Raw genomic sequence first — 26,190 nt, forward strand, 5'->3', positions numbered from 1 at the left:
AGCAGGGCTGGCAGTGAGCACCCTGTGGTGCATGACCCACATTCATTCATTATCCCACAGGAATCCCATCTTCTGAAAACAGACTTGGGAGAAAAACTCCTACAAGCCATTAGAGTCTCTGAGTTACAGTCCATCATTAAGCAATGGTTTGATCTGTCTGTACTTTGGGTTAAACATGCCAAAAGTAGCTCCAGAGACCCATCAAATGAACAAGTTTTAAACCTAAAAATGCCATAGTCCCACCCTCACACAATGAAAGGGCTAATCAACTATGCCTGCCTTGATAAGCCTGGCTAACAGTGATGGCCACAAGTGCTCCATCACACCCACTCCCACAAAGACATCGCCAGTAACCTCACCTGTGTGCAGAGCCACCTTCCTCCACGCGAGTGATGATGATGCTATGAGGGGACCGCTTCGACCCTCTGCCTCCTGTTATCTGGATGCCCAGCCCGTCTGTCCCCTTCAGGATCTGCATCTTCCAAATGCGGCAACCTTCTCGCTGAGAGAAAACGTGCAGAGAGTCCTTGAATATGGATTTGGATAGTGAGAGAGGGCTGGGAGGGTACAGGAGGAAGCTATTTGGCACCTTGCTGCCCATCACCACACATTCGTATAGCTCAAGCTATACACGTGCTTTTGCTGAGCTTTGCTTTGTTAGCTGTGGTCCAAGCGAAGGAGGCAGAAAGAAGGATGCAGCAGAGAGCAGGGTCAGCACGTGGAGGTTTCCTTGTAGGGCTGTTTGCAGCTTTCTGAGCCATGCAGAGGTGCTGCTCTCAATGCCCTGATCCTTCCTGAAGCAACCAGCCACCTCAGACCCCTTCGCCAAAACTCAAGGATGAGTTGTGCAGGGCTGCAGAGGAGCAAGATGTTGTTCAAGGGGGATTCTGAACACCAGGTAGTGCAGCTGCTATTGCAGCAGGGACCAGACTTGTTTTACACAGCAGTGTTTCCACCTCCGGAGGGGTTTGGAAGATTTTAGACATTAGAAAGAAAATACCAGCTTCAAATGATCATCTGCCAATCAAATATTTCTAACTGTACAGCTGTTGTACAGACTGTAAATAATAATTTAACCACCACAGAGAATAACTTTTCAATATAAGCAAGGTAGTAAGTGACGTTGAGAACACCTTTATTTTTTTTATTTTTTTTTTTTTTAATTTTTATAAATATTCATTCAAAAAGTGCTTTACAAACTCTGGAGCAATACAAAAATACAAAATAAACATTTTTCCCATGAGTCCTACTGTAAGGACTAGGCACAAGGAAACAAAAGTGTGGCAATTATTAGCAGAGCAAGAAAAGGAAGAAGAAAAAGAAGCAAGCAAGCAAGAGATATAAGGTGGTTGGCAGTATTCTCTTAGAGAGGGGAAGAACAAGGATAACAGAATTATGGCAAATCCTTGTAAAGTTTGTAAGCTTGCAAGACACTAAAATGCACAATCTGGAGGCAAATTTTTAGGCCATGTGTTCTAGGCACTGGGTCCCAGGTCAGCTATTTCTGACTGGGTCTGTTCTGCACACAAGTAACGTTCTCACAGTATGCAAACACCCAAGTAGCAAAGATGATTAAAATTTCATGCCAAACTGTGAAGAGCATGTAGAAATTGCTGCTTTTTTCTGAGAAGGGGAACTGCTAAATATATCGGTGAACCCAAGGGTTGTTGTAGCAACCTGCAGATTCTAGGTCAACATTGTTGATCAGAGATTTTATTAAGTGAAGAAAATGTGCTTTTCTAACCTGATCACTGGAGCCCTATACTGAAACTTTTAAATGCAATTCAAGATGAGGTTTTCAGACACAGGAACAAAGAGGTCAGTATCTACAGCAGTATCTTGAGAACGAAGTGGAACATCATCATCATCATCATCATCATAATGTTACACAGCCCCAGACCACCGGTAGAAGAAACAGGAAAAACAAACCAGGTATCTAAAGAGGTAACCCAAAAGTTTGAGCCTGTAATTATCTACACCTGTTGGTAATTTGTTAACTTGAAAGTCATGCACATGGGCAGTAACCCAATGGGTTTAACTGGGATCCTCCATGCAGTGGTAAAAGATTAGTCTCCTGCTGAGTAACAGGACATGTCAGGACAGAGAATACTTTGAGATAAGTAAGACTGATACATGAGACACTGTGTTAAATGCAGGGGCAAGAGTCAACTATATTTATCTACATAAAGACCAGAACTAAGCTATAGCATGAAAACGCTCCAGTGAGGTTTGACTGCTATGAAGTGCCTTATGCCCATAATGAAAACAGTATGACAAAGAAATATAATCTCTCTGCCTCCCCCATCCAAGCCCAGGCTGAAATTATGACCATCTATTCTCCTCTCAAGATGCCACTCCAAGTGTCCTGTGGTTAAATCCAGTTTGGAAGAAGACCTTCCAATAAATTTTAACAATGCAGTCATAAATTTGTGTTTAATCATTTGCAAGAGATTTTTGGAATGTGAGTTATGCAGAAGCCCACGATGTGCAGTGCCTAACTTGCATTCCTCAGCCCTCCCCACTATCACTCATCTTATTTAAAAAAAAAATAACAATAATAATTTAAATCCCTAATTTCTGCTTAACTGACCAACTCTCAAATACTTCTTCATAGAGGAAAATACTTAATAGCAGCAAACAGCAAGCCTCCACTGCTGGTAATGTAAGTACCATCTTATTCCCTTTGAACTTCCACTGAAATCAAATCACTTGCAAAGTGAAGCATTACTCAGTCCTAACATGGATGGCAGAACACAGCCACAATGAAGACAATGAAACCATTTGGCACATACCCAAACACATATTTGGTTCACTCATTTTCAAATGATAATGGCCACTATCTCCTGCCTAAGGAAAAGTCTGTCCCTGGAGTCCCCGCTTGTCTGCAGCATTCATTTCACTGGGAATAAACAATTCGGCATCAACTGGAAGTCAGATCCCCTCACTCTTCTTTCCCACTTCATAAAACATCCACAACTTTTCGTTAACCCACGTGCTACAAAGCAAACACCTGCACCCTCCCCAACACCCCCACAAAAAAACCTGCATGTACCTCTGAGGTGCTTCACTCTAGTATTTCAAAAGTTAAGTATTAATAAGCAGATGACTGGAAGTTTCCCTTGAAGCCTTTTGGAGAAAGAGGGTGTTCAGCAGAACCTCCTCACCATAAGGCTGCTATCTCTTTTGCACAGAGCAGCACAGGTACTTCACAGCCAGCTCAGAAATGCTGCTGCTTTGAATGTGCATCTTATGTGACTCCATCACAGGAAAGCCTTGATAGTATAGCTCTGTGCCTGTAAATGCCTACAAATTTTACTTGAAACCAGTTTTCCTGAGTTACTGAAGATTCCCAGGTTCAACAACAAAAATTCGAAATGTGAAAATTTAAAGAAAAAAGAAGAAGAATAAAAAAAACTAAAAGAAAAACAAACAAACAAAAAAGCTGAGCAACGTACACCTTCAATTTTGACATTTTCATTTTCTAAAGGATCTTATTTTCAAGCTTTCTTCCATAAACAAAAAATACTACATGCTCACTTAGTCTTTAAATGAAAGCTAAGATTCTGATGTATTCACTCTGCTCCAGAGACTTACAATACTCAGGGGAAACCTCAAGTGCAGTTAGAGTTGGCAGTTTGCAGGTCTGATGTCACTGTCCTTAGAGCCTGCATAATCCCTGCCCTGAGAAGGGCAAGTTTAAGTGCTGACTGGTCTCTTTCCATCGACTGCACTATTCTGGTTGCTGCTTGGCTGCTGTCAGTTTCATATTCCTGTTAGCATCTGAACTTGTCCATCCACTCAGGATAATTCTTCTAGCTTCATTTGTATGTGATTCAGAATGATCCTCACAGCTTCATTCACAAGTGATAAAATAAATCTGTACACAAGCACCCACAACCCTTGGTGCAAAAGCATTTCATGACTAATGCAGACATGTGCTGATGTTGGTCCACCCAGTTGTCTCAAACTCCAGGAATCCTCACTGAGGACAGAAAGAGTGGCATTACCAGCTCCTGTTGCAGACAGGGAGCAGGACCTTCCCTCCCCACTCTTAAAGATAAGGAGATCAACCTGAATCCCTCAGCTGCCCTTACCAAAGGCAGGTCACAGTAATGAAGTTCAGCCCTTGAAAACCTAAGCTCAAATGTCTCCCTAGATAAGGTGGGGTGACTACCTCTATTTGACAGTCCACAAAATATCATGCAGTTCACTTGAGATTTGACCAAGATGCATACTTAGATGGATACTATCCATGCTTCATTTGAGAGTGTCAAAAAAATAAGAAGCCAAAACTTCCCCTTAGACATTTGTTCCCCATCACAGGCTAAAGAAGTTGGGGTTGTTCAGCCTGGAGAAACGGAGACTCCAAGGTGACCCTGTAGCAACTTTCCAGTATCTGAAGGAGGCCTACAAGAAAGCTGGGGTAGAGCTTTTTACATGGGTGTGTGGTAAGAGGACAAGTGGAAATGGTTTAAAACTTGAAGAGGGGAGATTTAGGTTAGACATTAGGAACAAATTCTTTAATTTGAGGGTGGTGAGACACCGGCACAGGTTGCCCAAGAAGAGGGGTTGGAACTAGATGATATTTAAGGTCCCTTCCAACCCAAACCATTCTATTATTTTACCTCCTTTCAGCAACTGTTAACTCTGCTCTACCTCATGGACTTCACCTGTAAAGCCAGAGCAGCAACAAACCTGCCTATGCAAGGGGACTCTGGATTGCTCTCACTGGAAGGGTTTCATGACATTATGGACTAGCAGTTGTCCAAAACTGTCTCAGAGGAGATTTAGACTGAGTGAACTATTGAAGTCCCTTCAAGACCTACATTTTTTACTTCCCACACTTCTGTGAGCACTCCGATAGCAAGAGGAAACACAAACGGTTCAATCAGAATGCAGTTGGACCAATGGCTAATTTTTGTCCTCAGCAATTACATCATTCTTAGGTGACTCAACTTTCCTCCCAACTTGGCTCTCTCAAGTAGGCAGGCCTTTAGATCAGATTTTTCCACTTGCAGCTGATCAGCTTCAAAGTGCCTAAGCTACAAATAATTAAAATGTTTTTAGAGACAGTACAGAATATTCTACTTGGATTAATTGCGAGTAAAAAAAAAAAAAAAAAAATTATTAAAAAATGGGTCATCTTATGTAACAAACCGCAAGTGAGGATAGAGAATACAGCTGGCAGCTTCAACTGGGTCCCCGCAGGCTGTCTTTCTCCACCGTGAAGCCATTGTACATCAGACAGCCTCTGTAAGGCTACATCTGGAATAAACTAGTGTGCTGCAGATCAGAAAGGAAGCACGCCGCCAGCGCGACGTGGGGAAGCGCGCCTTCTGCCTGCTCCAAGTGCATACCATCAAATGCTCGATTTCATAAGCACATCATTAATAAAACAAAAAGGGAACATTTTTTCCTCCGAGTGTGGAGGTAAATAAATAAATAAATAAACAAGATAAGCAGGAGTCCTTTCCCCTTCTTCCCCACCCCCACCCCCCTACCCCCCTCCTTTATTTTTCTTTCACCAGCTAATTGTAGGGGAGTTTAAAGGGGTTTGAGTGATTTTTGACTGTGCTATGTTCAAGAAGCTGCAAATCTGCATATACAAAGGGAAGATTGCTTTGAAATATTGTATTAAAGAAAAGCTTGGCAGGAGCAAGGTGTAAACAAATGGAAAACAGAATGCAGTAAGTAGCTAAAGAGCCAGACAGTAAAATGGAAAATGTGAAATAGTTGTCTACAAAAAGGCACTTTATGTCAGAACACCAATTCAAGTGAACTTGATGTAAATACGTAACAATTTTTAAATAAAAATGGAGATAAGCTGTGATGAGAATACTAATAACCACGCAAGGTCTGTATACACACACTGACTGCTACTGGTCCTAACACAGCCCTGGGATGCCTCTTCCTCCACATTCCAACACTGATTTTTTTTATTGTCTGTCTGAAGGGGATGGCTCCCACTCACAGACTTCACAGGCTTTCCCTGCAGAAGTGGTAGAAGCACATAGAGAGCTCTTCCTCACCATTCACAAAGCTGCTTTGGAAACATTACACTGAAGAGCGTAAGTTTCATGCATTTAAAAACATGACCACAATAGGCGCGACCGGAGCTGGCAAGTCAAAGCAGGACAAAACAAGCACAAAATCTGCCAAACACAAATGTATCACATTCAGACCTGCAGAAAAGCAACTGCAATGACCAGTGCAGCATCCTCCTCTACAGGGCTATGGAGTATACTGGGGTGGCCATATCAGCACCTTAACTCCCCAGCATCCTTAACTGATGTGGGATAAATTAAAAGCATTGCTCCCAGCTGCCTGCCCCACCTTGGGTCAAATGATGCCTCCTCCCACTATCCCCATTCCTCAGCAGGCAGGTGGGAGAGGCGGATGGACTGGTAGCTGGGGAATCAACTTGCAGGATCACATACCAGAGGAGTAGCTCAAACACATCAGTCTCAAGATACAGACAAAAGGCATCACTCTTCACATCACAGACATTACTGTGAATGACTCAATACCAGAAAATCAGGCCAAAATCTGATTTTTGCAGATTCTTAACAAAGCGATTATTTCATTAGTGGATAATGAGTATATTTTTCATCTGATCTCAACCAAGTTATTTTTAAGGTTGATCTGACTCCTACTTTCATCTGCTACCTTGGGTTTTGTTTTCATTGTTGTACAAGCAAGCCTAGTAAGTCAAAGACAAATCAAAACCAGAGGAAAAAAAGAAGAAAAAAAATCTAAATTCCTTTATCAACAAATTACTCCAAGACCCAGCTCTTTGCCTATTTCTATATTTCTCTTTGCCTTTGGCTTCTACCTGCAGATGAGGCAAGCCGTGCAGTGGGTATCTCCTACATCACTTGAAAGAAAGGAAAAAACCAAAGCCCCAAGCCCCAGTAGCCCTTAATATCAATTACACTGTATTGACCATGTGAACTCTCCATGTTCTTGAAACAGACAGGATCCAGCAGCACAGCAGAACTGTGACTGCATTTAAGTGTCCATTGCTGATTTAACAAGTCCCCTTGATGGGACAAACGGCCTCCAGATATTTGTTACCCTTTTAATGAAATGTGAGTGCCTTCCCAATGTAAAGAAAAGCATCCTAGGGGATAAAGCCTGGGGAAGAGTCAAAAGCAAAAACATACCTTCACCAAACCACCAACACATAATTAAAATACAGGAAACAGGCATCACAGCAGAGGGGACAAAAATTCTGTACCTTGACACAGGCGTGTCACCCAGGAATCCATGTCCCCAGACAGGATGCTTGTTGACATAATTTCCTTGCCAAGGTCAGTAAACATTTTATCAGCCATTGCAAGCACCCAAACTACATCATCACACCCTTACCCTGATGGAGCAATTTGTCATCCTGAGCCATTACCACCCAGATTACTTCTCCCTGGGCTACCCTCTTGCCATCAACTGAGCCTTATTACAAGATGAGCTAAACGATTTCTCAGCTATCTCCCTCTCTGGAAGGTTCTGGCTACGCAATTCTCCCAGGAGAGCTCAGGCTTTAAAGGGTTACAAAGTGCTGCATTCCCTCAAATATCTTGCCCAGTCTCATTCTCTAGTTGGGCTATTGCAAATGGCTGGCTGGTTTGTTTCTCTGGAAAAATTCCTTGCTGCCTGCAGAAGATTAAAGCCAATCCTACAGTAAGTCACCATGCTCCCACCAGGGTCTCTCATGTGGACTGCTATTATTTTTGTTGACATGAGGAATCCTTTGAGTTTGCTCAGTGGTTTCAGCACCCTGCCTCAAAAATTAAGTGTATATAGCATTTTTACCCTGATTAATACTTGAAACATTACAGCACCTAAGCAAACAGCATAGACTATTTTTAGGCATGTCCACTTGGTTTCAAAGATTCACACTTAATGATTAAAACATTAAATGGTGTGAGCTTACATTTCAGCTATAGCCAGTCCTTTGCATTCCAGTTGTGGGCTAACTGTACCTTTAATGTCATATGTGAAATGAAAAAAAAACCAAAATAGACCTCTCTGTGTAGGTGGGAAATGATTTCATACTGGTGCTCTCACCTAGGATTTGTAGAGCTGACCATGGCTTAGATCTCCTGTAACACAACCCCGTGTGTATCTCATGTGCTGCCTTGGGGGGAGCTCATTTCCTAGAGTGAGTTTCATGATGAAACATGGAAACTAACTCATTACCAGCCCATCTCTATGCACAACCCCCCCCATGCACCCTTGGAAAATTCAATGCAAAACCAGAACAAAAGGACACTGATTGCTATTCAGAATTAAGATCAACAGCTACAACAACTGTAGTTATCACTTAAATCACAGCAAAGACAGGACAAAACCTTGTCAGATGAAAAAATCTGGCAGTGAGAGAGACTTAATCCCAGAATGCTGTGACGACAGTTGTTTTATGGCAAGGTGGAATGTAACTGGCAGCATAAAAAATTAACTAATTTCATTACATCAAAGCGCTTCCTAAACACCTCAAGCAAAAGCAAGGCCAAGTTTTGTCAGTGCTGTACAGCTACAATTAAATGACATACCTTGTCCCTAAGAGAGTGTTCAACCCAAAACAAGCAAGAGAGAGGTAACACGTGCTTACCACAGTGCACATTGAAACTTCAAGACGGTAGCTTGCCCCAGGATTCATGCTAATGAAAGTTGGAAGCAAACAGAACAGCTAAAAGACATTAATGCATAAACATTCTGAGGAAGGTTGTTACATGAGTAAAGATATCTACACTAAAAACTAGAGTTATTTATGTCTAAAACATGCATCACATAAAAGTCCCATAAAAGCACTGATGAAACAGTAATTACTGCTTAGGTTGCCAAAAAAAAGTTGATGTAAAGCAACTTAGCTTCAGTAGCTTCCATGGAGTACCTTGCTCACAACAAAGTTTTCATTTTGGGAAAGCAAGTGGATGAGAATTTTTTTTTCTCTATCACATTTAGAAATATAGTAAAATGCTTAAAGCCAGTAACTTATTTCAAGCCTCATGTTTTGATTCCTGTGAGGTGCCTCTTCTGCTTGGCTAGATAAGGAACATTTTCCATTAACCAAAATGCAAGGTAAGGCTGGCATTACCAATGCTAATTGATAAATACTGCTACAGAAAGGCTGTCAGCCCTTCCTGACTACAAAACAAAATGCAATTTAAAAGCATTCATCCTTTCCCAAGACAACCCATCTTAATAAGAAAGCAATAATGGCCCTGAACAAAGAGGAGAGTTGCTGATAGAACAAAACCACGTTCCAGCAACAGGAACAAGATCTGTCTCACAAAGACCTGGCTGGTCTTTTACATACATGCACACCCATGTGTACTTGCATACACACTCAGGAGTCTGGAAAGGGTTGTGGTCTACATACGTTGAGCTCAGTTGGTCTACAAGATAGCAATGCTATCTAGGCACACTGCTCTGGAAGCTGTGACCCACTGAGGAGTTAACTGTGGTTAACAATACGGAGCCAAGATCCTGAAGCACTACTATACCCGACCCCAAAAACCTCTGTAAGGCAAGGCATTAATATCCCTTTGCCTCCCCCCTCCCTATTTTTAATAGATGGTAAGCCAACTTTACAAAAATGCCAGACACACCTAAAGGGACCACTAGATGCTGACTTGTTCCAATCCTGGAAAGGTATCCCACCATTGCCCTGGTGGAATCACCATCTTGGGAAACTTGGTGCACACCTGCACTCCTTCCATGCCATGTCTTCCTCCCAGTGGAGAAATGTCCAAATGCTGAGTCCTATCACTTCCCCACTTGCCTTCCTTCACTGTTAAAAGCACTTTTACTCTGTCCAGTCTGCTTTACAACATTTCCACAGGTGATTGCTAAATTTGGATATGGATTTCAATCCCCTAATTACATGGATGGGATTTCAGTCCCCTGATTACATGGATGCTTACAGAAGCAAGAAGATTCAGAAGGGTTCTGGAGGTGTCCTGTTTCTTTTTTTAATGGTTGGTGTTACAGGGACTTTTCAGAGTATCCTGCTGGTGCTGGAGGAAGTGAAGGTGGCAGTCTCCTCCAGTACACTTCATCTCAAAACAAGCTTCTGGCTTCATCAATGAAAGCCTCCCATCATGGCAGTGAGATATGAATATATTTAAGACATTCTTTAAAACTACACTCAGACCCCTCAACCCCTCGTAATCCTGGTTCTTGAAACCCTCACAGTCCTACTTCTGGTACCTGTCCATGTCATCTACCTGGCCACCTCTGGGAACTCCTTAGGGGCTGAACAACAACGAAAGTTGTTGACAGCTCTTCCAAAACCACCACGGTAGAGAAAGTGAGAACAAAATCAAAGGACTCTGTCCTACTGGTAAATCCATTGAAACCACAAAATTGGTGGATTTTGAGGAAACCTTAGTTTCCTTTTCTTTATCATTTTTCATCTGACTGCTTCAGCCCCTCCTCATATTCCTCCTTCATCTGTGTCTTAACAGTTATCAGCCTACAAAACACTGCTCTGTCTCAGTCCACTGAATTAAAGAAGTAAACTTTGATTTCTGTATTTAAGCTCCCCAATCTTCCCAGGATGTGACGGACCATTACCCTGTCCCAGAAATTGCCTGGTCTTAAATCACTGCCCACAACTCCCACTGCAGCCACCCTGTGTCCCCTCCAAGGTCAGGCCTGGTTTCCAGACCTCTGAGATCTTCCTGCCAGGCAGATATGGTCTTGCTTCTTTGAATGCCTACACTTTAAAGGGCATTTAGGGTAATTCTAAAAATATTGCAATACAACTTAACCACCTGTAAACATTAAATGCTGCCTGCTAATTGACAGGTACAATATTTACTGAGGGCTGCACACCAGCAAACAACCTGGCAGGTTTATTTACATGTACTGATAGCAATGCCAAGTGCACAGGAGAGACAGACGAAGATCTGGGAGATAAAAGCAAGCCTGAAGAAGGGGACTGACACATGCACACAAACCAGTAACACAGGAATCTCCTGGCAGGTTCACTTGACAAACAGTATTCATCTTGCCTCTCATTTCACGACTCAGCACTGCTGTCATTAGCAGCATGCAGAAGGAAAATGGGAGAACAACCCCACACTCTTAGGAGAGGAGGTAGGTACCCTGACTGCAAATGACACGGAAGACGTGCATACATCAAAAGCACCCCTAGCACAACATCCCAAGACATCAGCCATGGGCTGCCTGCTGAGTTCAGTACAGCAGCAAAAATTCGACCCCAACTCCTCTCCCCTGCTTTCATTACAGCAATGTCAAACTAATTTCCTACAGAGAGAAAAATTGTATTTTCCTGGACTCTGTATTCCAGCTTCAGCAGCTCTCCAGTCTGCATCCCAGAATAGAGGAGGGGGAAGGAGCAGTGGGGAGAACCAGGGCGGCAGGGAGAACCCACAAGGTCCTCCTCCTGCAGCTGCATCCAGCAGCTTCTCAAAGCCTCTCTTCCCACTTGCAGAAGACCTCTGGCCTGCTGCAGGCAGGCTCATGTCCTCTCAAAGTGAGTACAGTGCTCCCTAAAGGCTCAGGTCTGACTGCCCTGGATATTGAATTACTCGACGCGTGCAGGAGATGGTGAGCCTGGGACAGGCAGCAGGGATGGAGCCACTTTCCCCACGGAGAGGGTGCCCTGCCAATGCACCTTGTCCCCGCTTGGCAGGAGATAACTCATCCTGTGGCTACGAAAGCTTTGGCTCATGCTTTGAAGCCTGGAAGGAGCTGCAGCTTCTGACACAAGTGTCCGTTTTCAAAACGGGCTGGATCTCATGTGCCTGAATGCCAGGTCACACTTTGAAGAAGTGAGATGTGAGGCTCTGAAGTGTCTTTATTAATTTCCCTTTGGTTTTTTTTAACAGGACTTAAAAAAAAATTAAAAATTTTATTCACCATCACTATTCAAGACATTAAGAAAGTGAATTAAGCCACTCAATACTCTGATAGCAGCCACCCAAGAATGCTGAAGTAGTGTGCTTCTTTAAGGCCCCTCGTCTTTAAAAAGCAAAGGATGAGCAAAGCATGCTTACAGGCTCCAAATGTTCACATTTCTTCTATTTCAGATGTCAGGAAAATGTAATTAATACTGACACACACAGAGGTCACATCTCTAAGCAAAATATTAAGGCTGGAGGGGTGGGGGTGTTGAATTAAGAGAGAGAGAGAGAAGTAATTTTACCAAACAACTGTGTCTCCCAACAGGCTCCAGGACAGATATACCACAACTGGGCAGATTACAGCTCTTAAAATTTCCAGTGACTCAACTATGTTTTTATGTTTTACAAAGCCACCTCATATGTGCTTTGCATTAAAAACGTATTTATTGCTCACATTGATACACACATTTTCTGAATTTAACAATTTGCTTGCCAGACCAAAATTATTCAAAACTTCAAGGTAACTCTAGCATGAGATGGCTCTGGATCAAGGGTTTTTTCTTTTTAATATGTATTTATTCAGCTTTCCTCTTCCCCAAAATAAAACTCTGATCATCATAATTTATAACATGGGTTTAATTAGACATGTTCAGACCAGATTGAGGAAGTTTTTGTATGGACCAGAGCTTTCATGATACCAAATGATGTATTTATTTATTTTTTAACTTGTATTGGGCTTTTTTTTCAGAAAGACTGCAATTACAAAGCTTGCAAGAATGGTATATGAATATCCTACCCTTCCTGTTGCACCATGAAATCCAACATGTCTCTCTGATGGGAAGAGCAGGGTTTCTCAGTTACACTTCTTTAAGAGCGGCACTGTTTAAAAATTGGTTTTAGCCCCTCTAATGTACTTTAAGGTAAACTTGTTTAAGTTAATAGCTGCCATTATTACCATCCTGCAGTAGTATTAGGGAGCACTAATTCAGAAGACACATTCAAGCCCATGCTTTCCTCAGCAGAATTTAGTGATGAGATGTCCACCCATACTGCTCTGTTACCAGCTTTGAAGTCTTAAAACCAAAACCATCTGCTGCAGCAAGCCCCAAGCATGACACAGAAGCGTTCATCTGTTTATACTATCAGTGTCTCTGGAAAGATTGGCAGACAGTTTTCTGGTGATGGATGCATGCTGAAACCTGATCAAGGCTTGGGTTATTTTTCTCCATCTAGCAATGCTGCAATTCTAGCCAAGCAACAAGCCCCAAGATCTCCATTAGTATGAAAAGAGAAGCAATGAAAGCCCCAATTCCACTGTCATCCCAAATATTAACAAATCTTCCATCTCATCATCTAGAAGCAAAATTCACAGTGATTTCCATGCAGTCTCCAAACACATTTTGTAACACTGTGGTCTGGTGCAGCAAAAAAGGAAGCTTCACTTCCAACACTAACATGAGCTTTAACGTGCTGTCATGCACAGAGGGAGTTAAATATGAAGCCTCAAAAGACAAACCAACTATCTTCCATTGACACCTCCAGCCCCAGTGTTGTAAGGTCATCAGTTGTCTCAACAGAGGAAATCCCGAGACCAACCCTGGCAGGACAGAGATACAATAACCTTTCTCTCCATCACACAAGGAGCATGACAAGAGGCTTCTCACAGTTATTATTTAACGCTTTAATCTCCCTGCCTCCCTGTTTTGGACCCTGTCTGGCAGCTCAGTGCCCCAACAGCTTGGTTTGTCATTGGGAGGCTCAGCCCAAAACAGGGAAGGCGCTCAAGAAATTCCTTCAATTAGCTGGCATGTCTGCCACTTGCTTCTTTAGAAAAACCCAAAGCAAACATACCTGGACAGACTGGTCACTGATATCTGTCACACCACCATCTGACAGCCGGCACCGGTACTGTCCCCCTGTGCCCTGGAGCTGCTCCTCCCCGTTGCTTTCTGCTTCAGAGGTCTCTGGCTGAGCAACCTCCACTTCCATCGGAGTGCAGTGCCCGTTCCCATGCTCCGAGCCTGGCTTTTCTTTGCTGTCCTTGCTGCCCGGTGTTCTGGTGATGACCCCAAACTTCCTGGTCCTCTTCCCATTTTGAGCTACTCTGTCGCTGGGCTCGGGGCTGGGCTTGGCTTTGGGGTCACAGCTGTTGCTGTTGTTTCCATTGGAGGGAGGAAGAGGAGCCTTGCGCTTGATGCGGCGCAACATGATCAGGTAGACAAAGCCGCCATTCCAGCACTGCTCGGCCAGGTAACTGCAAGGAGAAGGGATGCACAGGGATTACCAAAAAGTTTTCCCCACAGCGCTAAGATCCTGCCCCAGCACCCCAACATGCTGTGTCCCAGGATGTCTATGCACCTTCTCAGGCAGCTAATCAGCCTGTGTGCGGATACATCAGGACACCCTGAGGCAGCAGCAAATGCTCTATTCATTCAGTATTAGAGGGAAATAATACCAGGAATAACATCAGGAATAATAACAGCCCTACCAGCCATCCAGGCTGATCACACCACAGCGTAATACGACAAATTGTAAAGGCCACCAAACGGGTTCCCACCACCCTGACCTCCAGACACGCAGCACAGCAACATGGAAAGGTGGAGTGACCAGAGCAAAGCAAAGCAGAGAGCGTTTCCAGTGGGATGTAAAAATAAATAAATAACTTTTTTTAAAATTAAAAATCATGCAGACTTTATCTGTGCAAAGAGCATTTCCATCTGAAATGAGCCCCCCTATTGAAATTAATCTTCTGTTTTGGTGTACATACATGCTTTGAAGGCTTCAGGGGAGGGTGGGGGTTGGAAATTGGCCACTGCGGTGAGTGTGGGGCCAATGGCCTCAGAACAGTGAAGAGTGGCACTACAAGGCATCCCAGCTTTCATTAAGGGACATTGGAATGGTGGGTTTCCTTTACAGCAAGTATATTCCAATGAAATCAAGAGCTATGTCATCTCAGCTGTGCGAGAGATAGCCACCAGGTTCTTGTACCAGAGCAAAATATCACCTCCCCTCCCAAAGTCCCTGGACATACTCTGCTTCTAGCAAATACTCGGTGACCTTACAGAAACTGCACCCATTGATGCAAAAGGGGAATCTAACTTCATGCCTTTTGGGAAAGGATATACCTCAACCCAAATTCTTGAGATATTTGGGTTCTGAGCCAAGGGCGTAACCAAGTGAGAGCACAAACAAGCTGGAATTTGTACTTAGCAGGTTTGTATGTGCCCTTTCACGCTAATTTAGGTCCCAAAATAAGTTGCATTTCTTACTAGAGAATGCAGCAAGAATATCCCTGAGCATCAAACAAACCTCTGCTGCAGCTGCAATGAAAGCTTCTCTAACATGAAGCAGTTGCTCAACCTACAGCTATCAGAGAAGAAAAAACTAGGTGTGGAGCTGAATCACAGAAGATCCTAAAAGAGTAACAAAGCACTTGTGGCTGAAGGAGGGGGAGCGATTTAGGAGTCTTCCACCAGTTTTTTTTCCTCCTTGATGCCTGCAGGCTAATTTTCCCCTTCCCTTTCTTAAAAGTTGTTTAGCCTTAAGTATAACCCTTCAGACTTATTCCTGCCCATAGGTGAGTTAATGGCAAAACAGAAAGAGTGGCTATGATAACCCCCAAAGCAAATTTCTGCACAGAGGAGTAAGGAAAGCTCTCTCAATTACTCAAAGCAATCTGGACCAACCCAGCAGTGGCTGGAAATAACACCATGGGTGTGTGTTTCTGTCCATGGACATGAACTGACAGTTTCAGTCCACCTCTTCCCAAAGCTTAGATGTCCCTCACAGACAATATTGACATTCAAATTACATACATTTAATTAGGAAGACCAATACCTAAATCAATACAGCAACTACATAACCTTAAAAGCAGCCCTGGAGCAGTACAAGGGAAGGACAAGTAAGTTGGCTATGCCAGATTTCCCCAATGAAAATTAAATGGACTCCAACTCCAGGACAGTTCATTCAGCAGCAGTTCGCACCAACTTTTTTTTTTTCCCCATTTTTTTTTAACATTAAGAGTATTTAAATAAAGCCCAAAAATAATCTTTTTCAAAGCAGCTAAAAGCAGACAGATGACATTCCTCACTGATCGAAAAGTCTCTGCAGACAAGGTGAGATGTCTTGGTGGCCACGAGGTGACACTGGACTCAGAGCACACTCGTGGTTGGCAGGACCCAAAGCATTAGCCTAAAAAAAACCTACAGAACTAAGATGGAAGTACTTTTTATTATCAAGTTAAAAGTAAAATTCTTTTAATCAACAGAAAAGGGGCAGTTTTGTTCCAGAAACAATATAGGCTGCCTGTTTTTCACATTTATCTTTCAACTCAAATTTCAAGGCAGCCAGTAAAGTTAATTAAAATTCATGACTTTTGCTTGCAGCAATACGACTGCACTCTGATCCATCACACATAAGCCTGATAGCACTGCTTCTCCTGGCACACAGAAAAGCAGCTCCTCTTCCCACAGACCTGTGGCTTACATGGGTGCTGCCCACCCTGTTCTTATGCAGTCAGTTCTTCTGCAGGTGCACGTATGAGGGGTTTTTTTAAAAACACTGATCTCTATCTCTGAACTAATTGCTGATGTATTTTTGAGTGTCAGTAACCAAGTGCATGCATTAATCAACTACCTTATTTTGGAACTAAGGAGATTGAGAGGGAACTTAGCACGTGCCCCATTGAAGTAATTTTATAGAGGCTTAGAGATTTACCACCTCCACTTGTGGCACATATATTCTGTTCATAAGGTGTAAAGCTATGAAAAAGGAAGAACAACTGAGGGGTTTTTTTCTGTCCACAGTTCACAGACAACCATCCCTACAGTCTGGAGCAGGGTTGCAGCAAGTGGCTGCACTGAAGTCAGTGAAGCCATGCTTATTTACTCCGTATGTCGAGATGGCCTGCATGTTCCAGGTGTGCAGCCTGTAGCAACTCATGGGTTTATGTCTTCTTGAGTACTTCAGGGCAGTTCAAAGCACATAGTAAGATTCTATTAAAAAAAAACAGAAATGTCTTCTGTGGGTCAGTGAGCAACTACCTGTGCATGGCAGCAAGTGACTGTGTACATCAGTTGATGTCAAATATTTCCAGACAGGGTAAATCCAGCTTCTACCAGTGATGCAGTCACTGTGATGCAGTTATCACTATCTTAAAAGTTTGTGTTGTACCAAAGACCAGGCATCTCATGCTGGAAAACCAGCAGTGGTATAAAATCAAACTTGTATGACAAGACAGGAAACTAATATATCAAGAACTTGTGGTCATTTCCTGTATTGCCCTCTCAAGACAGGCCTGAGCCACACCTAAGTTCTGCTAACTACAGGCTGCCTGCTTAGCTTTTTTTCTTATGAAATGAAGCTTAGCTTCATTTTTCTTTGCTGTTTCTTCCCATTTAAGTAAGAAGCCAGAAAATGCAAGGGAAGCACAGAAAGCACTCAACACAGGACAAAACAGAGGAAAACTTGTATCAAACAAATCTCAACCTTCAGATTTTAAACTTCTTTCTACCACTCCAGAGGGGAGTAACAGGGTGGATTCAAGAAGATGCAACTATACAGCCTCTAGACTGCAGAAAACTGTGAAAGACAGACAGGATCCAAAATCCCACTTCTCAAGGGGTTTAATGTGCACAATTCTGACAAATGTTTTTGTAGATTTGCTTCTTGTAGAGCACTCACAGAGATTTTAGCCATCAATACACCAACACTGTCTAAAGCAGGATAGGATCAGAACTGATGAACATATGTAGCTCTTGTCAAAGATGTGTGGCCTCAGCTCCAACCTCCAAGTTTTCACTTATTTTGAACACAGCTTGGATGCAGAAGGTGCATGGAGCAAAAATATCCCTAATAGAGCTCTGATTGATCCTAATTTATCAAAAATGAAGAGTCTAAAACTTACTAGTCCCCATTTTGGTTTGCAGGGAATTGCAGTTGTATTTGATGAAAACTCTAGATCTCATCCACCTAGTGAATCATGACAGGTAACAAATCCTGTTATCATTGATTTTAAGAATGCAAGACATTTTACCAGCTGCTCATACATCTGTTAGTGTTGTTACTGAAACAAAACATTTTGCCAGGAAAACATCCATCCAGAGTTTCTGTATTTGCCAGTCTTTGCAAAGTAGTGTAAATTCTCATCAGCACTGCAGCAAGTCCCGTCAGATGCTGCAGCATCATCTCCCCAAGCAAGGTCTAAAACATCCCTGAAACATTGCCTTGGAAACGTTTCCCACTGGCGTGCTCAGAAGAAAGGACCACCCAGATGCTCCTGCTGCTTTGATCTAACCCTGGCACCAGCTCTGCTAAAACCCCAGCCCATACAAGACACCACCCTTAAGCAGTGGGGCAGACTCGTTCTTCTCTGTAGGAGAGAAACCATGAAAATGTTAATCCTCGAAAAAAGGGAAAAAATATTATTCGCTGGAAACAGAGCTGGAAAGTTACTTCTTGCAAATCTCAGCCACAAGTTGGAAAACTCAACTGGTGGCTGGTATCAAGAGGCATTTTATACTCCGTGTCAGAGCCAGGAAGATGCAGACACGTCCAGTTCCTTTGGAGACTATTTTTAGAGTTACGCAGCCAAATCCCATTTCTCCCCTACACAGCTGAACTGATTGCTGTGATGATAAAAACTGATAAACTCACTGAGTTTATTCCAAGTTCCTTGGCACACGTGTGAAGTGTCAGACTTGGAAATGGTGTCTTACAGTAAGCAAGTCAAGTTTATATATATATATATTCATTTGTGTGTATATGTATAAATATAAAGGTTTACAGACTTGAGAAGAGCATGTTGTGACAAGCTCTCTGCCACATCCCATCTCACTTGGACAAATGCAGACGGCCACACTGAGCTACAGAAAAATGAAAGCAGACCCAGCATCCATAAGAAAGCATCTGGATCCACTTTAGATCAGAAATATTGAAGAAGTATGTTTATTTTACACTAATAATACTATTTAGCATTTTTCCATAACTTTTCATCCTGCTACATTGGAAAGTGCTTGGGAATGATACACACGGAGCATCACTGACATCTCACCAGCCAGACCATCATGCAGCTCATCAGGGCATGGAGGAGAGCTGAGATGACCACATTCAGAGCCTCTGCCTGGGCCCTCTGGGACCTGTAACATCCTTAGCAGACAGACAGACCACTGTTTTTTATGCTCTTCTCTGAAAGACTGGCATGGTAAAACATCTTGAAACTCAATCTTCTGTAAGCTAGAAAGATGAAGGGCAGTGTGGATCCTTGCAGAAATGAAACCTCCAGCCCCAAGGGGGATTTAAAAGCTAAACTAAACAAACCATCTCTCCATGACACTGGCAAATGAGCTAACTTGCTTTTCAGGTAAGGCAGGGCAAACTGATGACTGAGGGAAGGGAACATGGCTCCTCATGAAATCTTCACTCTGCTGCCTGCCCTCTCCATGCCAGAACACCCAGCCCACCAAGGACTGGTTTTGTCAAGCACAGGGAGAACTTTTCAGATTGCCATGTCTTGGGACAGGAGTCAAGTCTGCCTTAATGTATGCCAACAAAAGAAAGCACCAAGCTATAAAGTTTTGGGCAAACCTTTCTGCAACCGAGCTCAAGAGAGGTTTCACCTTTCACCTTTGGGCTACAGGGAAACCCCATTGCCACCTCCTCCTTCCCAGAGGACTAAGCTCTCCAACCACAGTTTATGCCAGCAAAAAGCAACAGCGCTGATAAACCCATCTGTTACATCAACATACTCTTGTGGGCACAGAACTACAGCACACCAGGAACGAGCTCAATCCAGCATCTTGTCACCGACAAGCCCTTTCCTGCCCCGGGCTCTGCAGGCAATGGTACATGCAAGGGACACTGTGTTCTCTGCCTGCCTTTGTAAACAGGAGGAAAGGCAGAAAGGGCAAAGGAAAAGTCAGTCATGGAGCTGAGAGGCTAGCAACACCCAGGGAGGGCATTCCAACAGACCTGGGTACGTAAGAGGCTTGCCATCTCCTTTTGGAGCCTGAGCAACCCTCAGCTTGTTGCCAGGGTTAAGAAGCACCTCCCCAAGTCTCACAGAGGCTGTGGTTCTCCACATTATACTGTGTTTTACTCAGGACAGCTAAAGCAGTGGCTTTCTGGAGGACAAAACTCTGAATCCATTTTTTTTTTCATCTATTTGGTATTTTTCACACCAACATTTTAGAGAAGTACTGCTAGCAGCAAACAGATGGGGCAAAGTCTCGTGTTCACTTTTCATCAGAGAAACTAAGCCACCAAGCATTTATGACCAACAACAACAAATGCTTCAGTGCTAAAGTCTGCAAAAAACCCTGGGCAAACACACCTCTGGCAAGGCTGAAAGCAGATCCTCAGCAAGACCTCTTTGCCACCATGAAATCCTGAACTCTCAGGAATGGCGAAAAGGAACAGAGGGAGGATGATTTTGTGGATCAACTCTGCTTGCAGCTTTTGGTGGCAGATGAGATTCAGCTCAGCCTTGCGACACAGGACTATGACTAAAGCCCGGTGAGACACCTGACTCTACCTGGTATCAGTGCAATGATGTGGTTATGGATTTGGGAGAACTGAATTCCTCCTCCCTTGCTGTGCAACAGCTCCCTCACAGCACCCCAGGCAAATCTTTCCATGAAAAAACAGGGCCAGCAACATGTCTTATCGCACAGAGTTGCTGCAAGGTCTAAGCTGGTGAAGCCACTGGCTTTAAGTATTACAGTTTCACAAACACCTTACATCTGTGATCAGAAAACACCAAACAACATCACAGCATTCCTCCCACCCCATATCCTGCTGAGATATATCCTGGCACACTCATCTGGGTGACAGCACAAATGAACCCAATGAGTGAACCAATTCAGCTTGAAATTTACCCAGCCAAGGCAAACTTTCAAAAAATCAGACCTCCAGATGGGGAGTTTAAACACCGCCCAGTGCTCTGACAGGGACAGGAGAAGCAGGGGCTGTTGGTGGTAGGGGACTACGTTTCTTCTCTTGCCAGCAGCTCCCACCTGAGAATGGCTGGGAGGGTTACCGCCCAAGGGAAGGGAGTTGCACACATAGAGCTGGCAGAGGTCCTGGCTGGCTTTGGGTGAACAGCATGTGTACCTCCAGTTTCTACAACTGAAAGGACAGGCATCCTCACTGCAGAGAAAAAGCCCAGGTCAGTCACATCCTCATTGTGGGTGTGGAAAGAAGACAGGCTAGATCACTGCAATTATGTGGAACAGCACAAAGAAAACCCCAAACATTTCTGCCCTGCAGATTGTGGAGATGCCTCAGAAGCCTGTGCAGAGCTTTCAGAGCTAGACAGGCTGATCAGGGATCTTCAAAACACCCAACATTTGGATGCAGGACATGAATGGCCACACTGAGACTCCCCCTTTCAACACAAACATCGGAGGAGGATAAGTTGAGGAGCTGCACAGCTTTTCCACACCAAGGGAACCCCCCAAGCACTGACAGACGTCCTAAACCTAGCAGATTATGCAACTGCAGTCATCTGGCCCCAAGGGACAACAGAAAATCCTTTGGGATTTGGTGATTCATTGGCTGTGCTGACAGAACAGAGGAGTGACACTGCATTTAGGCTGCTGAGATTTTGGACTCAAGCTTTACAAAGGACCTGATCCTACTAAACATACAACTCCCACAGCTGCATCCAAAAAGTCCTGAGAGACAGACAAACGGTACTTTTTGGGTTTCTGTCCTAGAGACAGATGGTTGGGTGTGAAGGAGACAAATTCTATTTGTTACTTGTTTAAAGACAGTGTACAAACAGAACTGGTCTAATCCAGCCAGCCACCGTGGCAATGAATTTTCCAATTTGTTAGATCATAGCTGTGCTGCAAACAGACAGCTGGATACAGTGCCTTCTTCATAAAACACCATTTCCATTTATGAGAAAACTGAGTAATTTAAAACGACTAGTTATCAGTTTAAAAAAACTAAGTACCAGCCTGTTACCTTTGCTGTAACAGGACAAAATGACCAAGTTACAATGGAGCAGCAGCACCTGCAGTTACTCCTTTATCTTACTCATGTTACTGCTGTTCAAATCCACCTCAATAATTTCCTGCCCTTCTGCAGACACTCATGCTCTTGAATCTCCAGCGATTCAAGCACAAGCTTTTTGTTTGGTGTCCTGTGCAGCTGCTCCTCATTCACAGTTACTCTATGTAACTGCTTTCTTCTTGAGGACTCACGGGGAGTTGAGTTTTGCACCTCCTCCTCTGTGCTTTTCCCAATTCACCATCCTCCTGGAGCTCAGAGGTGGACATGCCCTCCCCACAGGCATATTTGGTTGCTTCTTGCCTCTTGGTAATGCAGCTGCTACACAGAGGTGAAAGGGTGCAGTCATCTAAATCCACCTCTTGACGCAAATGCTACCACTGACAACAAGAAATTTTCCCCTTGCTCCATCTTTATCACATTTTCCAAAATGTCTTGAATTGGCTATGCTCCAGATGAACGTTCATGAGCTTCTGCTCCACTGGACCTCACTACAGTGAATCCAAAGTAACCCCCAAAAAGCCTTACAGCAGTCAGGTCTCAGCAGTTTAGAATGGCAGAATTTTGTTTGGAGAACACATTTAAGGTCATCATGTCCAACTTTTAACCTAACACTGCCAAGTCCACATCCTACTGACTACCTCTCCTTTTCAAGTTTCATCCTGCATATCACCTCTCCTTTGGGGTATAGTACTGCCTAACACAAATGTGGGGTAAATTGCCTCATGCCCCTAATGAGTATTCTACAATGTGTTCAACAGAAGAAAGTCTGCAAAGACTACGAGGTCTATGCATAATTTTCTGCTTCAGAAGAAGTGCAAGGACCCAATCAGACAAGATTGCTTCTAGAGCATGCCCAGCACACACACTGGAATACAAACAAATTCCAGTTTACTTTTTGCCATTCAGTGTAAGTTACAGAGCAGCACTCAAAATGATTTCACTGCTGCTGTTAATTGCAGAGCTGCAACATTATATCCTGAGTGAAGATGACTAGCGTTTTTAAAAAACAAGACTTTTGAATTAGACAAGGAACCTCAGTAATGTGACTGAAGAGGCACCAGTGAGAACAAGTCAAAAAAAAAAAAAAAAGTTACTTTATTGCAAACTGATCTTCACCAAGCTCTACTTCTTTGAAAATCTTCAGTCCTGCACAGCAGTGATTTTACTTCTCTGCACTGTTCCTCCTAAGGTGTGAGACTCACTCCATAATGGTAATCCCAAATAAATTCACTTTTGCAAAACATGAAACCAATCACCCAACTGGAAAGCTGCACACATTCCTCACATAAGAATCAAGGAAGAGGTCAAAAGCTATCCACATATGACCCATTTACAAAGTACGTACAGTGTGTAATGCTTCTCCCACTTCACCCTGACTGCACAAACCTGTCACTGTTTCACACCTTGCCACCCTATTTCCAGGGCCCTCCAGCCTTCATCCAGGCTATTTTAGTATCATCTCTCTAAAACAACTTTGAAGCTCACATCCTTCCCTCTTCCCCCCTGCAAAACTCATAGCTAATTCTGCCTCTGGTTTCCAATCACACCAGGCAGCAGTGACAGCTGGGAGTAGATTTAAGCTTAGAGAAATGGTTTGCACTTAAAGAATTGAAAGTCTTACTGTCATCTGCAGTCACATCACCAGCCCAAGGGGAGCAAAAGGCAGAAGTGTTTTGGCAAACCACACTCTTTAGGTTTCAGCGTAAGTTATAATTCCCGAAGTACCTCCTTCCACTGAGAGTGAAGGTTTTGGATGCATTCAAGCAATGGCAGGGAGGGCCAGAAAGTTTACTCAAGTGCATTTTACAACAGGAAGCAGTTAAAAGAGACTTATTTTCAATGCTTTTGCAAGCTTACTTGAGCTCCTGAGAGGAGGCCTATTAACAGAGAGAGACCGGGCTTCAAATAACCCTGCAACTGCTTGAGGGCAGATAGGGAAGGAACAAATTCACAACTCTCAGATTTACTTGAGGGGGCCAATTTTAGCAGCAAGGGCTATTTGCCTTCAAAAGACAGCATGGTTTTGACTATTTTCTGGGATTCTCCATAACACTGAAAAAATGGTAGCTACTTCATCAGCTGCTCCTTCCTTACCAAAGGGGAGCAATGCCTGACATTCAGCATCCTCAGATCTTGTGATCTGGCCATGAAGCTCACAAAGCCAGAAACACATATTTAAGATGAGAAATCTGGCTCTCTACTAATGGCAAAAACGAAACCCTAACCCTCTGTGGGAGTAGGGGAAAAGTCTGCAAGTGTGATCTGAAAACAGCATAAATCCTTAAGAAAGGGAAAAAAAGCCTACACTGGCACACACAACCCCCCCCCCCCCCCCCCCCCCCATGCACATTACTTTTTGTGACTTTAGGACAGACTTTGGGCTGCAAGAGGCCTGAGGAAGAAGGGAAAAAGACTGAATTTTCCATGAGCATGTTCCTGGTGGTGAGGTCCTCAACATGCCCCACACTGTGGTCATGGACTGCAGGAGACTATGTCAACCTGGCCCCCAGGTACAGCCCCTCCAGCCTGCCTGCAGTGCTGCATTTCACTTGCAGACACTCTAACAGAGGACAGTTCTGTCTTTTGAGGACCTTTGCCTGTAGGGCCAGGAGGTTTATTTAGCTATTTAACATCACTGCTTTGTTCTTGGCCGTGACGACAAGCTGCACACACAGTAAATCCCAGGGATGAACTGCTTTCTGCTCTGACTATGGGCTTGCTGAACTGTGCTTCCTCTGCATGCTGTGACAGGTTTCTAACCATAATAACCTCGCACAAAGCACTGTCTCTCTTGCTCAACAGTTTCCGTCAGTCACACCAAACCCTTCCTCTCACTGTATTTAGTCACTGCCTAAATACATCTTTGATATTCCTGACATTCGGCCAGAAAAAAGGACTCACCCTCTCTAAAACAAGCGAGCCATGCCGATACCCATTCACTTTTACAATTCCCTGTGAGCACAAACATTTCCCATCCAAACTCCTCAGTGACTGGGCTGGGGTTATTTTTGCCCAGGCAAGTACATTGCTTTGAATTCAAGCACTTCACTCACGGATGCTCAGAATTCCCAGGCAGAGGCAGGTGACCAGCAACCAAGAGCAACTACCAGCTAACTGTGGGTGGTACCAACCTGAGCGAAAGAAAGTTATCCCTGCCTGGGTGACAACCACCCCCAGGATGACACCCCCACCAACAATGCATGCTCCCAAATCCCTTCACTTAAGTATATTTAAAAAGTACAGTCAGGTCTGCAACAAAACAGTTTGCAAAGGGAGGAGCTGGGTAATGCCTGATATATGTGTGCCTGTCTGTAGTGCATTTGCCTCTTTCCTTGGATGCTCACATTACAAACCAGCTTCTAATTACACCCTCACTTTCTATTTTCACCACAGTGAGTTTGGACAAGGCCAAAAGGGAGAAAAACTAATGAACACAAACAGCAGAGGCCATAAACATTTCCTAACTTTCACTTGGTTTTGCAACACAAACAAGACAGACATGCCCTCTTCCAGAGGGCCAATGGATTACTGCTTGCAGATGATTTCAGATTCTCAACCAACTTTTTGCATACAATGAGCTTTCTGGATTTAACACAGATTTTGCAGCCTGCTTTAACCACTCCACCAGCTACAAATACATGGGCATCTCTTTGGCTGGCTATGATTGGGACTGCAACTCCAGAAACTGCCTTGGATGGGACAGTACCCAACAGTAGCCCTAAGAGCAAACATTATTTCAAGTCAGAAGAGTGGATGGGACTCTGCCTTCGACATCTATTCGCATAACCAATTGGCTTTTGCAAGCAGCAAATCAGCCCCCCACAAGCTGCTGCTGCAACTAAAACACACCAGGGTTTGCCCCAAGTTGCAACTTCACTCAGTTTTGTCAGATGTAACACATATGCAATCCATCACAGGACATAACAGGTTTACTGGAAAAAAACAGATTCAATTTATTCAATTAAAAAATAAACGGAGATTGCAAGCTCATCCCCCATCCTGCTCTGAGATACCATTCCACAGTGTTTCTGACTAAGGATGCCCCTGGAACGCCTTGCAGCACCGTCACAACATTACAACAGTGAGGCTTTTAAATTGATTTATCCTCCCCACAAGCTGAGAAAGGAGTTTTCTGCAGCCCTGAGCCATCTTCTGAGCAGGGATTGATGCTGCCACTCAAAAGTGACCATGTGTAGCTCAGCCCAGCGATCGGTCAGGACTGAATCTGTTAACACCACATTATCATACGCTGCTCATTTGAGAAGACCCCCAGGCATAAATATTGAGGCTCCCTACTGCCAAGGGT

The 26,190-nt window shown here is 43.7% G+C and overlaps 1 protein-coding gene across 6 annotated transcripts in view; it reads right to left on the reverse strand.

Moving 5' to 3' along the window:
• The window catches only part of PDZD2 (PDZ domain containing 2), a 201,353-nt gene that overhangs the window by 53,705 nt on the left and 121,458 nt on the right, over positions 1-26,190 (reverse strand). For 5 of the 6 annotated variants that reach the window (XM_071731272.1, XM_071731273.1, XM_071731271.1 and 2 more), the window contains 2 exons: positions 13,722-14,124; positions 360-502 (listed from right to left, as the gene is read on the reverse strand). In XM_071731272.1, coding sequence (XP_071587373.1) covers positions 360-502; positions 13,722-14,124 — 546 coding nt within the window. The remainder of the gene's footprint in view (positions 1-359; positions 503-13,721; positions 14,125-26,190) is intronic. The other variant, XM_071731274.1, reaches the window with a different exon arrangement.

This window comes from Heliangelus exortis, chromosome Z (genome assembly GCF_036169615.1).
Source record: "Heliangelus exortis chromosome Z, bHelExo1.hap1, whole genome shotgun sequence".
Taxonomy (NCBI): domain Eukaryota; kingdom Metazoa; phylum Chordata; class Aves; order Apodiformes; family Trochilidae; genus Heliangelus; species Heliangelus exortis.